Raw genomic sequence first — 15,359 nt, 5'->3', positions numbered from 1 at the left:
TGTTACTATATATAGAAAACCCTAAAAGGTCCACACAAAAGCTACTAGAGCTGATTGAAGAATTCAGCAAGGTAGCAGGTTACAAAATTAACGTTCAAAAATCAGTTGAATTTCTTTACACTAACGATAAATCAACAGAAGAAGAAAGTAAAGAAACAATCCCCTTTAAAATAGCACCCAAAGTAATAAAATATCTGGGAATAAATCTAACCAAGGAGGTGAAAGAATTATACACAGAAAACTATAAACCATTGATGAAGGAAATTAAAGAAGACTTTAAAAAATGGAAAGATATTCCATGCTCTTGGATTGGAAGAATCAATATTGTTAAAATGGTCACACTGCCCAAGGCAATCTACAGATTTAATGCAATCCCTATCCAATTACCCAGGACATATTTCACAGAACTAGAACAAATCATAATAAAATTTATATGGAACCATCAAAGACCTAGAATTGCCAAAGCATTACTGAAGAGAAAGAAAGAGGCTGGAGGAATAACTCTCCCAGACTTCAGACAATACTATAGAGCTACAGTCATCAAGACAGCATGGTATTGGTACCAAAACAGACATATAGACCAATGGAACAGAATAGAGAGCCCAGAAATGAAGCCACAAACTTTTGGTCAACTCATCTTTGACAAAGGAGGCAAGAATATACAATGGAATAAAGACAGTCTCTTCAGCAAATGGTGTTGGGAAAACTGGACAGCAGCATGTAAAACAATGAAGCTAGAACACTCCCTTACACCACATACAAAAATCAACTCAAAATGGATTAAAGACTTAAACATAAGACAAGATACAATAAACCTCCTAGAGGAAAACATAGGCAAAACATTATCTGACATACATTTCAAAAATTTTCTCCTAGAAGAAATAAAAGCAAGAATAAACAAATGGGACCTAATGAAACTTACAAGCTTCTGCACAGCAAAGGAAACCAGAAATAAAACAAGAAGAAAACCTACAGAATGGGAGAAAATTTTTGCAAGTGAAACCGACAAAGGCTTGATCTCCAGAATATATAAGCAGCTCATACAACTCAATAAGAAAAAAATAAACAACCCAATCCAAAAATGGGCAGAAGACCTAAACAAGCAATTCTCCAAGGAAGACATACAAATGATCAAAAAGCACATGAAAAAATGCTCAATATCACTAATTATCAGAGAAATGCAAATCAAAACTACAATGAGGTATCACCTCACACCAGTCAGAATGGCTGTCATTCAAAAATCCACAAATGACAAATGCTGGAGAGGCTGTGGAGAAAGGGGAACCCTCCTACACTGCTGGTGGGAATGCAGTTTGGTGCAGCCACTATGGAAAACAGTGTGGAGATTCCTCAAAAGACTAGGAATAGACTTACCATATGACCCAGGAATCCCACTCCTGGACTTGTATCCAGAAGGAAATCTACTTCAGGATGACACCTGCACCCCAATGTTCATAGCAGCACTATTTACAATAGCCAAGACATGGAAACAGCCTAAATGTCCATCAACAGGTGACTGGATAAAGAAGAGGTGGTATATTTATACAATGGAATACTACTCAGCCATAAAAACCGACAACATAATGCCATTTGCAGCAACATGGATGCTCCTGGAGAATGTCATTCTAAGTGAAGTAAGCCAGAAAGAGAAAGAAAAATACCATATGAGATCGCTCATAGGTGGAATCTAAAAAACAAAAACAAAAACAAACAAACAAAAACAAAGTGTAAATAAAGGACAGAAATAGACTCACAGAGAATACAGACTTGTGGTTACCAGGGGGGTGGAGGGTGGGAAGGGATAGACTGGGATTTCAAAATTGTAGAATAGATAAACAAGACTACACTGTATAGCACAGGGAAATATACACAAAATGTTATGATAACTCACAGAGAAAAAAATGTGACAATGAGTGTGTATATGTCCATGAATGACTGAAAAATTGTGCTGAACACTGGAATTTGACACAACATTGTAAAATGATTATAAATCAGTAAAAAATGTTAAAAAAAATAAATTACTTAGGAATAAATTTACACAAGGAGGAAAAGACTTAGACACTTAAAACTAAAAAAAATATATTGCTTAAAGAAATTAAAGAAGACATAAATAAATGAAATGACATACTATGTTTTTGATGAGAAAACTTAATATTGTTAAGATGACAATACTACCCAGAGCAATCTACAGATGCAATTCAGTCCCTATTAAAATCCTAACTGTGGTTTTTGCAGAAATAGAAAAACCCATACTAAAATTCATATGGAATCTCAAGGGACCCTGAATAGCAAAAACAATATTGAAAAAGAACAAAATTGGAGGACTCACATTTCCATATTTCAAAACTTACTGCAGAGCAACAGTCATCAAAACAATGTGGTACTGACATAAAGACAGACATACAGAGTGGAATAGAGAGCTAAGAAATTATTCCTCAAATATATCATCAAATGATTTTTGACAAGAGAGTCAAGACCATTCAATGGGGGAAAGACAGCTTTTTCAATAAATGATCTTGGAAAAACTAGACAGCCACAAGCAGACTCTTATCTTACATCATATACAAGAGTTATTCAAAATGGATCAAAGACTTAAACATAAAAGTTAAAGCTATAACACCCCAGAAGAAAATATAATATTGGTGTTGGGTTTGGTGATGATCTTTTGGATGTGATACCAAAATCACAGAGGGAGGAGAAAGGAGGAAAGAATGTTGCCACACAGAACACACGAATCCATATATGCAGAATATTTTTAAAAGATGATGAAATATAAGCATTATCATAATACATATATGCAATGTCATAGATAGTTGAGTATTTATTCCATGCCAGATATTAAGCTAAGCATGTTTCATACTAATGACAAATAACAGTATCTCAAGTAATCGTTTTAACAACTCTATAAGGCAAGTTCCAATTTTAAATACAAAATAATTAAAACTCTGAAAAAATAAGTAATTATCTCAAGATCATACAGGTCTGATAAATAGAAGGCTTGGGATTAAAAGGTCTAGGTCTGTCTAACACAAAGAGTGGATTCTTAACTACCTTATTGTTGAAGGATCCTTGCCTTAACAATTTTAATGGTAAGAAGTGTTTTGAATACTCAAAAAAGTTGAAAGCCATTGGAGTATGTTTTTCTAAGTTTTATTCTTTCCCACTGCTGTTTTCTGCACCTCAAATGTCCTTGCCTCTTCTTTAAGTATTAAAATCTAACTTATTCTCTAAGGCTCGACTTAAGGTCCAAACCATTTCCAACTCTCCCTTATCACATCCTGATTTAATTTTTTCTTCACCCAAACACCATAGTACTAGTAAAGTTGACCACAAATTTAATAATTTAATTTTTTTATCCTTTGTCCGTCTTCATTTATATTCACTCAGCAAGAGAGCGGTTACCTAGTATATACTCTTCTTGTTTCTGAAAATTGATTATTTATGTAAAACCCTAAGAACTTTCTGAAGATACATATATATGTGTGTGTTTGTATATATACAATATATAATATGCATAAGTGCATTATATATTATATATATGTTTGTATATGTGTGTATGTGGTATGTGTGTGATATCTCCCAAATAATCTCATTATAAGTACAAAAAAAGGAAAGAAAATCTTATATGTATATATATTTACATATTATATTTCCAGATAATTTTTCAGTTTAAATACTAAAAGAAAAAATACTTTTAAACTGTTACATGTGTGTATCTATATATCTATATCAAATATTTAATGTGAGTTTCATGGGAAACTGAGGAGAAATTTTGAGTTGTTTGGATTCTCTACTCTGCTTTTCTCTGAAGACATTTATTGTAAACCCAAAATGGCAAAAGTGAGCATGAGACTATTAGATAGAATAACTGTAGGCATAGAAAGAAGATAAACTTCAATCATAAAGAATGAGCACTGTAGGAGAGCATATATCACACAATGTAAGCATACATAAAAAAAAAAAAAACCTGGCATTTAAAAGATTATTTTCTTTCCTTTTGTGTAATTATTCATTTAAACATAGTAAACTAGATTTTTCCAGTTTTAAGACACACACAATTGATCTCCCTCTAACTTTATTTTATTTGCTAAAGCAGGGCTATGAGGTTTGAATGATAAACATTGAAAAGAGAAGTCCCACTGAGTTTTTTTATTTTGTTCTATTATAAGTGAATAAAAATAATCTGTTGGGCGGGAGTGGGAGATTCCTGTCCTTGGCCAGCTGGCTTAAAACTCAAATAGAAAAGATAAAATACAAAACAGAGAATGGTAACATAAATGCTTTTGCATCATATACTTTATATACATATGAACTATTAGTACTAAATTAATAAAAACAGTAATTTAATGTAAACACTGCCAAAATAATTAGTGGAACCCTCACTTTTTGATAAGAAGGTCACAATAAAACATTATTTTTAGTAATTTTATGCACTAAATAGACTATAAAAGTATTTTTACTGTAACCAGAGCACTAAAAACTATCTTGTAAGTAAACAAGCTTGTCAACACAGCAGATTATATACTATGCTTTTCAAAGCTCAATTTCTACATACTTTATTTTATTGACTATTAGTTTATAAAGTTTAAATTCAGTATTTAAGGTGGTTTCATCTCCAAGCATTGAAAGAATTCCAAAATGCACTTGCTCACCAGTTTTAACTTTGAAGTGTCTATAACCTTCACAATAGCAATGGTTTTCTCTTTCTCCTTCATCATTTTCTTTTCCTTAAACCTGCAAACAATAACTGGGAGAGCTGTGCAGAAACTTCTAAGGTGAACTTTGGTTCTTCCTTGGACTTTAAGACTAATCTGGTCTAGACTGTGATTGACAAACGCTTGCTTGTTGGTATTATGCTGTCCTTTCAAGTTCCAACCAAGCACAGAGGGTTGTTAATATTTACTCAGTCCTCGTCTCTGAAATAGTCTTGAACTATAACGATTTACTGAAATTGCCAAATGCCACCAGCACTTACAGATATCTGATTGAAAAAAAAATATATATGATAAAAGAAATGAGTGACTATGCACAACCACATCTCTGAAAGGAAGAGGTGAATATAAGCCCAAAAGGTGGAAATTATAGGGAGATAGATCTAAACTCAGAGGCTAAACAATCATTTGGGTGGAATGTGGCAGAGGATCAGATCAGGCTGAGGTCTTTTCAAATCCTAAGATTCCACAGTTCTCAAAAACAGCTTCCTTTGGAAGCTGCTGACACAGCAGAGTGGGTAGGATTTTTGCATTTGCTGTCATAGAGAATTGGATGCAAACCCTTACCTTGCCATTCACTAACTATATGAACTTGAGTGAGTTACTGAACTTCTTTAAGCCTCTTACCTCATTTGTAAAATGATAATAGGCAATAATAGTCTCTATCTCATATGTTTGTTGTGATGATCAAATTTTTCGTGAAAAGTGTTTTGCACAATCCTTGTCACATTGCAAGTAACCAAGGCATTGGTTATTATTAGCTATTATTATTGTTGTTATCCTTATTGCTGCTGTTTTTTGCTGTTAAAAAGTTCCTAAACAGTAATGTATAATGGGAACAATTTTTCAAATACTATGTGTGAATTTTGAAGTACTTATTTCATATACATTTATTGAGATCCTATGATATGACAGGCATTGTGCTGGGTGCTGAGAACAAAATAACGAACAGGTCACTATTGTAGGCTTCAGGGACACAGCAGTGAGTAAGACAGACAAAATCTCCAGCTTCAAGGAGTTTATATTCTAGGGCTTGGGAGCACACAATAAATAAGTGAATAAAATAGTAAACAAGATAATCTTTGTAACTCTAATCCTAAGTGTCAGAGGGAATTAATTAAATAAGATATTGATTTAGGGAGTGATGGGATGGGGCCTTTCAGCTAGGGTGATTGTGAAAGGCCTCTCTGACAAGTTGATGTTGACTAAAAATCTGAAGCATAAAAAGACAGTCATGCAAAGATCTGGGACAAAATCATTCCAAGCCCCAAAAAGAAAGTTCAATAGTCCTAAAACGATAATATGCGTGTCAGTGTTCAAGGAGCAGGAAGAAGGCTATCAAGGCCAGAGCTAAAGTTAAAGGGAAGTGCTGACTATGGTGACGTGTCTGGATTATATTCTGAGGATTTCAGGAAGTTAATAGAATGTTAAGCAAGAAGAAACAGGATCTAAATTTTGCTTTGTGAAGATCATTCTGGCTGCTGTGTGAACAATAGCTGTAAGGGGGCAAGAAGTAGCAGAGCAATTAGGGTGGAGTCTGTTTCTGAAGTTCAAGTGAGAGATGACAATAGCCTAGAAAAGAGTAGAGGAGCTGATAAGAAGCCGTGAGATTCAGGAAATCATGGATGCTGATTAGAAGGGCATACTGATAGATGTGGAGATGCAGAAGTAAGAGAGAGAAGAAAAGATCACTTTTTTTTCTTTGAACAGGGGTAGTTCTAGATGAACTAAATGCAGGTTTGGGTGGGGAGGGGGACAAAAACTTCTTTTCAGTCATATTAAGTTTGAGATGTTTGTTAGGAGCACAAAAGGTATCAAGGTAGCAGTAGAATACACAAGCCTAGCATGTAGCGTTCAGGGGAGAGAGAAGGGTTGAGATTACCTATAGAACATATGGATATATGAGTAAAGAGGGCTGAAGTCTGAGCTTTGGGACTTTAGCATTTAGATGTATATTAGAGGAGGAAGAAACAGCAAGGCGGTGGGAAAAAAAAATGGTGCCACAGAATCCCAGATAGTCCTTTAAGAATGAGGGAGTGGTCAACCATGGCAAACGCCACTGAGATACCAAGTCTGGTCAGAGGGGAGAATTTACTATTGGTTTCTGTATTGGGTGGTTTTAGGAGCTCTTTTAATTGTGAGGGCAACAGCTGTATTGGAGAGTGGAGAACAGGAAGTGAGGAAATGGGAGCAGGGTGAAAATGGAAGCAGAGTTTTCTGGTGGGCAGGGGAGTCATGAAATGGTGAAATATCCAGAGAGGAAGTATATTTTAAGGGAGTGTTTTATTTGGTTTTATTTTTTAAGAAATATTAGTAAAGACAAGTTTAATGCTGATATTTATAATTCAATACATCAGAATAGACTGATGATATAGGAGCAGTTGCTATTTAGAAAGGGAAAATGCTTGGGAAGGTAAGAATTAATGGTATCTAAGACACAGGTAGTTGGGCTGGCTTTAGAGTATGAACTGGGACAATTACTATATTCTAATAAAAGAGATGGCAGAGAAAATCAAAACAGATACAGATGGTTTGGTAGAATTTGTGATACAGAGCTAATGAGTAAATCTTAACTTGATTGCATATATTTCCCTCTCTGAAATATGTTGTGAAAGAGAAATCAGCTGAAAAATGGAGAATGGATGGGGAATCATGGAAATTTGAGGAGAGAAGAGGAGGTATAATTATATCTCAATTAATTGGAATTTTTTTATACCAAAGAACAGCTGTGGTATTGTCTGGTAGGGATGAAAGCCCCTATGAAACTTTGGCGATGTATTGGATGTGAGTGCCGGAAGCAATGTGGTGAAATTTTATCCATTCAGCTTCTCAGGTGAAGCTGTAAAGTATGATGAAAAGAAGTTTAATCAAGGTTGGAGTTTTTTTAGGGGAGTAAAATGAAGAAAATCGAGGACATGTTAAGAGTGTTTGCAAGAGAAATGGATATAGTGCTTGACCAAGAATAGGTTAAGGAGGAAATTTTCAAAATGTCATGAGTGGGAAATAATAGCTATTGAAAACGGTGATAGAGTCAATTTATGTGGAGTCTCCACAAGCTTGAATAATTGGTGAAGTAAGAACACTAGAGTAGTTGCACTGAAAAATAGAATGTAGAGGTCAAAAATATGAAATCAAAATGTTATGGGATAGTAAAATACGTAACAACAAGATTTAGGATATCATCACGTGAAAGGATGTTTGGATGGGCAGGAGAAAATACCACTGACATTATGGAGACTGAGAAACTGAGATGTTAAGGTGTTGATGAAAGCACAGTTGATCTGGCTGAATTCTTCTTGCATGTTGGCTCTTTCCAGTCCAGTTTACATAGCTGTGACAGTAAGAACTAATTACAGGTGGCTAACTCTTGATCAAATAGAAATTGAGAGGTAACTTATGCTTAATTATTCTGAGTCTAGTTACTAATCACTCAATATTCATTTCTGGGTCAGAAATGCCTGGGCTGAATTGATCTGTGAAAACCTTGATTTATTCCATTCAACCTGGATAAATCTGAAGGACCACCACAAGTGGTCCAAGCTTCCCCTCAGTCGCTTCCAAGTTTTCGACCAACAGAAGTTAGAACATGACTTTTCATTAAGCCTCTATGCAGTGGTCCTGGGATTAATCTTAGCTAAGTGACATCCAAGGTTTCCTGCTTAAGTCACATCGAAGTAATCCCAAAGTGACTAATAGCACAATCAATAGATTTCTCCTGAGATTTGCAATTTCTGTGAGAACTAGAGAACTAGACATAAAATATTTAGAAAAGTGCCTGTGATACAGTAGTGAAAAATTAATAAAAACTATTATTATTGATGAATATCCTCACTTTGAAGCTTACCATAATGGGCATTTGTTGGTTTAACCTCTCTAGAATTCATTTACATTTATTTGTGACAATTCCTGTTCTCCTGGTTCTCATTGTTAATCTAGGTAATTTGTTGTGTGTAGCTACTCAATCCACAGCTCTAGGGTGGGCCCAAGACCCAGAAAATTGGCTGAGGGATAGATATATGACAAAAATTGCTCCAAAAATAATCACGGCTGGGATTTAACTGGAACTAAAGGGAAAAGGAAGCTCTCTTTCTCTTAAATTTTTAAGCCGACTGAATGTATTCATCATGATGCATTTTGGTTATGACAATCAGAAAATCCTGACAGAATAAGCTTATAAAATAAAGGAAAAAAAATCTTACATAATGTGTGAAATCCATAGGTAAAGAATTCTCCAGGGGCATGTAAGCAGCATTTCTTTGCATTCCTCTTGGATTTTCCTCTCTCTTTGTTTCTTTTGTTTTTCCTCAGTTTATTTACCTTCTGGGCAATAAAATCGCTATATAAGTTATATTGTCTTACAACATCATAGAAAGGCAAAACCTTCTTTTCCTTGAGTCTCCTTTAAAGACTTTAAAGAACATTCCTAGAAGACTCCAGTAACCTGCTCAACATGCCAGAATTGCAACACAAGCTTATTCTGAAAACAATCTCTGGCAAGGGAAATGGGGCCACTAGAGTTGGCTTAAATTCATCAGAAACTTCCCTTTTCTTGTGAAGGAGTGGATGTCTAAAAAAAAAGACTGGGTTAGCAAGGAAAAACTGTACATAGCTAGGAATAGGTTATCATAGTGTCTGCTCAATGGCTGAGAATAAAGTCAGTGCAGAAAAAAAAACAAAAGCAGTTATGGAGGGATGTCCACATACAATATTACTTAGGAATTTATGGATGACATGCATCAACTAATTCTTTTCATACTTAAGCCCCGCAGGAGCCAAATTCTATCGTCTACAACTGAAAGTTCACTGGCTAATATGCTTACTCAAAGCATTCCTCTGAATCTAACATGTCTTTAGTTTTATCCACATGAACTATAAAAAAATCCTTCAGAATTTCCTATCTCTGTTTATTAGCTATTCTTACACATTCTCTTTTTTCTCCCTTCTTGCCTTGTCTAAGTAGTTCTCTTAACTTGCTCCTTTGCTGCCTTCATGTCTACCTCTTAAAATCTTAACTTTCCTTCATAACTATGTTTCAAACATCATCTTTTACTAATGCATTTCAAAAATATCTCAGTTTAGCATGGCTTTTACTTAAAATCCAGGGCAACTCTCTGACTAGCATTTGAAATATGTAAATACATGCAGGATACTAAGACTTAGTATAAGAATAGCCTTGGCAATAAATATTTTTAATTAGTCTCATAATTCAGAAGAAGAAAACACAGTTAGGAGAGGTTAAGTTACTTGCACAATATCTAAATTAGAGCTTAGGTTTAACAACAAGATCCATATTCTTTCCCTCTCTGCCTCTCAGGTGTGCCTCACTGCACTGCCTCACTGCCATGTAGTCTCTCGACATGTGAATTGTGTCTCACTCAATTTTTAATTCCCTACAGAGCATGTATTATGCTTTGCATATAATAGTATTAAATAAGTATTTGGCTAATTGAACTGCTTGGGTTATATGTAGATCCAGATTTGTCAATGATTGTTGATTGGCCAACAGCAGATACGTCTTAATATAAGTACAGATAGGCCAGTAGTATTGATCTTTTAAAAAGTACATTCTGTGTATCAAAACCAAATTTCCAATATTCATTGTCCCCAGTTTGCACTGACTAAGCCATGTATGCAGCCTCTACAAAACAAGTAAGATAATTTGACAAACAGAATGTTTCAGCACACAATTTCAATGAAGTAAGTACCACATACAAGGAAGAGAAGATTACAAGAAATTAATATCATTTCCTCAAACCCAGAAGTTGACTACTATTTAAGAAAATAGTAACCTCATGCTGTGGTATCAGACAGGGAAAAATTAGCATTAATAACATATTTATGTAGAGAATTAGTCAGATTTCCTGTAACTATGCTGCTTGAAATCTGAAGAGAGAAGAGGTAGAAAGAATTGTCACTCCATTCTAAAAAAAAAAAAAGCCTCCAATAAAAAACTAGATTTTTAACCTCATTTGATTTTTGTCGGATTATACTAATATTAGTGATGTTATAAAGTGGAGGTCCTTTGTACCAGAGAAAAGGAGGAAAGAGATAATTCTCCTTTACATCATCTATTTGGGAATTAGTAAAGAAAAGGATACTTGCTCCAATTTTTTTCTTAAAGTCTGAGATTTAAAATGTCCATCATTAATATTAACACAACTAAGCCCACTGACTTACTGATGAACAGTATCTACATTATGCCATATTGTCAGAATTCACTTTTTTAAAATGAAATGTTTAAAGTAACAATTAAATTACAATCTTTCATATTTTTCTCATGTTTTCTAGAAACTCAAACTATAAACAAACAAACCAACAACAATGCTTCAAAATGTATAGAAAGAGCTTGCACACTATTTACAGATTCATTTCTAGAGATTAATGTATGAACAATGAGAAGGCAACAGCAACAAAATAGGAGATAAGATACTATCTCTTCATTGCATATTATTCCAGGAATTTGTGATTTCAACATAGAAGTCTGCCTACATGCCTTAAAGTAGGGTGAGGCCAGTTCTACATTTTTTCGGTTCATCTTTAACCTTTGGGTATTTGCTCAGAAATAAAGTTATATTTTTGTTGTTATAAGCTTTTTCTTTCCTTTTTAAGGTATAGAGCTTCTGAATCTGATAGCTATTAGTTATGGTAAAATAGTTTAAATTTAGCCTTGGATTTATGAGAATATAATGATATATTGTGCTTCAAATAAGAAATCTGAAGATTAATCACTCATCACTCATAGAAAATGGTATAGCAGATTAGATATATAATTAGATGAATGTTTATAGAGACTAGGTAGACAGATAGGTAGATAGATAGATAGATAAAATGGTATAAGCCCAATTATCTTCCTCAATAAAATTATATATCTTTTTTCTGCATCAATAAATATTTTCTAATATTTATCTACATTGTTCTTGTTTCAAAAGTGCAGAAGAAAACGCCATTTACTAATCAAATGAAATTTCTTTTTTTTTAATCATCAGATGCTTTTTTTTTTTTCAATCTCATTGAAATTAACTAATTCAATCTCATTCAGTCTCCTCAGGTCTGGAAACACTTACTGTTCTTTGCATTAGCAGAGGAGAGTCTGCTCCTTTCTCTTTAAAACTTGATTCCATACTGATTATATCCTCAATAACGTCCTCCATCTAGCAAAATATAATATATTTAGAATATTGTGCATAAAGATAAAATGTGTTTCAGTCTGAATTCAGTGAGAAAATTTTTAGCAATCTTTAAAAATTTTTTTAGAATATTTAAATTAAGGTTACATGTGTATCAAAATCCAGAATATTTTAGAACTTAAAGTAATCCTGACATTCTTTGATCTGTGTCGCTTTTCCTTGCATTTGCTTCTACCAGATGGCAGGTGATGGCTGGGCAAATCACCCTGGGCTAGTCCCTCGGAAATCAGTATCTACATAAATAGAGTGGTTATCATGACTACTTCAAGTCAGAGCTCATATGCTTAATGTATAAAGATGACTTTCTACAAACTTTATTTTCCTTTTAAAATATTTTGAAAGCATCTTACAAGTGGATATTCAAGTATCAGTAGTCAAACTTTAGCCAATTAGTCCACACAAATAAAAACTACATTGAAATGTATTATCCAAATTTCCTTACTGATCACTAATAATAATAACAACAACAATATGATGAACAACAATAGTAATCACAGCTACCTTAAATAGTAACACAACAATAATAATCACAGATACCTTAAATAGTAACAAACATATAATGCAGGAGTTGTTAAAGGAGCTATTCCACATACTTTGCATACATCAGCTCATTTATCTTTATGAAAACCATACAAAGTGGATACTATCAGTATCTCCACTGTACAGAGGAGGAAACTGAAAGAAAAAGTTCAATAACTTGTTACAGATTATATAACTAATACGTGACAAAGGTAGAATTGAAATTCTGGACATCTGACTCTATAGCCCTAACTTAAATCAGCTATTTACTACCTTTCTCAACTCCTTTCTAAAACAGCTTTCCTTTCTGTCTGTACTACAGCTGGAGGAGATTTTAAAGCTTATATTTTGTGAATATCATGCCCTTCTTGATCTCTCTTTCTCTCTAACTCTAGCTCTCTTCTCACCCATTATGTTCTCTTTAGTGAAATTTTAAAATATGACAAGAGCAAAGATAGTGGGGATGTTGAATTTACGTAATTGTAGTACTCTGATTTTCCCATGACATATGCAGAAACGACCAGGAGTAAACTCTGGGAGATTCACAAAAGTATTTTGTTTCTATTAATGTTATTGTCTAAGCAAGATTTCTGAGGACCTTAGAGAATCAATTGTTCACAGAATTCTACTAAGATATACTCCCAAAGGCAATATGCCAAAAAAACCGAACACTATTCAAATGATAATTTAATAAATACTTATTGAGCAATTTTTATTGCAAGACCTTGTTTTAGTACTGGAGCACAAAGTCTGCCCTCATTGAGCCCAAACTATTGAAGAAACTGACAATTAAACAGCTTAATAACAAACATTGGTCTCAAGAAATTAAAGTAGGTTGGGGGATACAGCTTGATGGGAATGAGTGTTACTATAAAAAATGGTCAAGGAAGGATTTACTGATATTTGAACAGAGATATGAGTAACATGAAGAAAGGGTAGTCCTTTGAAAGAAAGCAAAACAAAATACAGACCTCAAGGTAGAAACAAGTTTAGAGTGTTTGAGAAAGAGTGAGAGGCCAATGGGAACGGAAGAGTTAGCAAGAGCAAGAGAGGTTTTTGAGATGAAGATAAATAGTAGGCAAGGAACTTACAGAGAAGAATCCTCTAGACTAGTAGCATCCAACTAAAATTTCTGCAACAGAAAGAATGTCTTATACCTGCACTTCCAATACAGTAGCAACTAAACGCATATGGCTATGAGCACTCAAGATGTGGCTAATATTACTGAGGTACTGAATTTTAAATTTCATTCAATTTTTAAAGATTGCTTTGAATTTGAATTAATTTAAAATTAAATATAAAAAAAAACCAACATGTGACTATTGGTTACCATATTCCAGAGTGCAGCCCTAGGCCCTGTTCTGCACTTTGATGTTATTACATGCACATTGAGAGATCTTTAAAGGATCTGGGATAATAAATATATATGTTTTGTTTCTTTTGGTTAGTCTACTGTCTGAAAGTTTTTATGTATATTATTGATTGTTACCAAACTCAAATTTTAACTTCATGATATTTTTCTCATTCATATTCTACCATTAAATGGACAACAAATTTGTACTGAACAGATACGAAGAAAGCCTGATGGAAGAAGGCTGCTAAACACAATTCATGAGAAATGCTTTACTTTGGAGTAATTCTGGTAGTTTCAGTAAAATTATGCATGCCATTTGTCCTTTTCTCTTTCTAGAAGTTTACATCATAAATGACCCAGTCTTTTGCATCTCTAATTTTTCCCTCTTGCCTATAAATATGCTCAGGTTTCTCCTATTCTGGAAGAAAATCCTTGTTTACTACATGTGAAAGTTCATCCTCCTTGGAGACTCTGCTTTTGCCTTTAACACCTCTATCCCTCATTTCTCCATGACTCCTCCATGAGTATCTTTTCCCTTAATTAATTGGAGACACTGTCTCTTTCATTATCCTAAATTGATTTTAAGATCTAAAATCTAACCCAAAACTTTGCTTCACTGCTTCTAGGAGTCTTCATAATTAATCACCTTTGAATCCAGTTGCTATTTTAAGAAAGATAACAAACACAACATTTTATATCAGAGGAAACAGAATTAACAGAATAGACAAAACAATTATGAATCAGCAGAATAAGCATTAAGCATTCTTCAAAGTGATATATGAAGATGATGAAATACAAAGAAAGATATAATTTTTTTAAAGAACGTAATGTTTTTTGACTAAAATAAAAATGGAGATAGCAGGTATGGAAAGTATGAGATTCGAGAACAAAGGAAAGCATTTGTAAGGTTTGAGAGATTAAAAGTGAATGTCTACAAAAGACCAACAATCAAGCTTTTCAAGAATGCTGGGTTCAAGAAGATAATAGGATAATATTTGACGTGTTAAAGGTGAAGAATTTTCAACCTAGACACTTACAACCAATGAAATATCCTTTAAGTTTGTGCATGAAATAAAATTTTTCTTAGGTATAAAAACTCAGAAGTTTTTGACCTTTGGAAAACACTCTTTCAGGAAGTATACGAATCAGAATTAAGTAAAACTATGAAATCAATGCAAAATATAAGAATGAGTAACAGTAAAAATATTTACAGTTTAAATAATAAGAATATATATATTCTAAAAATACCAATTTAGGAAGATAGATGAAAACAAGAGGGAGATAAGATCTTACCCAGGTACTCAGGTAGTTTTACTTACGGGTATGACATAGATATTGCTAAACAATGATATAGTTACAGAAAAAATGTAACTATGTGTCTTAAATTAGAAGTAACAAGAGAGAGAGAGAAACTTAACCTGTCCAAAGAAGGCTAAAACAAAAATGGTAAATAAACAGAAAGCATCGTAATTAAAAAACATGAGAAAGATAACTCCTAAATCCTAGTGGTAAAGTAATTGTATGAATATAAATGAGTTAACATACTCATTTATTGTTCAAATTGGATTTTTAAAAGGTATTGTAATA

General features: G+C 33.6%; 1 protein-coding gene across 6 annotated transcripts in view; it reads right to left on the bottom strand.

The window, feature by feature from the left end:
* TFEC (transcription factor EC) overlaps positions 1-15,359 on the bottom strand; it is a 73,853-nt gene that overhangs the window by 23,334 nt on the left and 35,160 nt on the right. For 3 of the 6 annotated variants that reach the window (XR_010381607.1, XM_064487417.1, XM_064487418.1), the window contains one exon: positions 11,777-11,863. The exons of 2 other annotated variants lie outside the window; for them this stretch is intronic. Coding sequence is in view for 3 of the 4 variants with exons in the window: in XM_064487417.1 (XP_064343487.1) it covers positions 11,777-11,863 (87 nt within the window). In the remaining variant the exon portion in view is untranslated. Of the gene's footprint in view, positions 1-4,652; positions 4,752-11,776; positions 11,864-15,359 lie in introns of those variants that run through there. One more of the 6 variants, XM_064487422.1, reaches the window with a different exon arrangement.

The sequence above is a fragment of the Camelus dromedarius genome, chromosome 7, assembly GCF_036321535.1.
Source record: "Camelus dromedarius isolate mCamDro1 chromosome 7, mCamDro1.pat, whole genome shotgun sequence".
Classification (NCBI taxonomy): domain Eukaryota; kingdom Metazoa; phylum Chordata; class Mammalia; order Artiodactyla; family Camelidae; genus Camelus; species Camelus dromedarius.
This window is presented reverse-complemented; position numbering and strand designations above follow the sequence as displayed.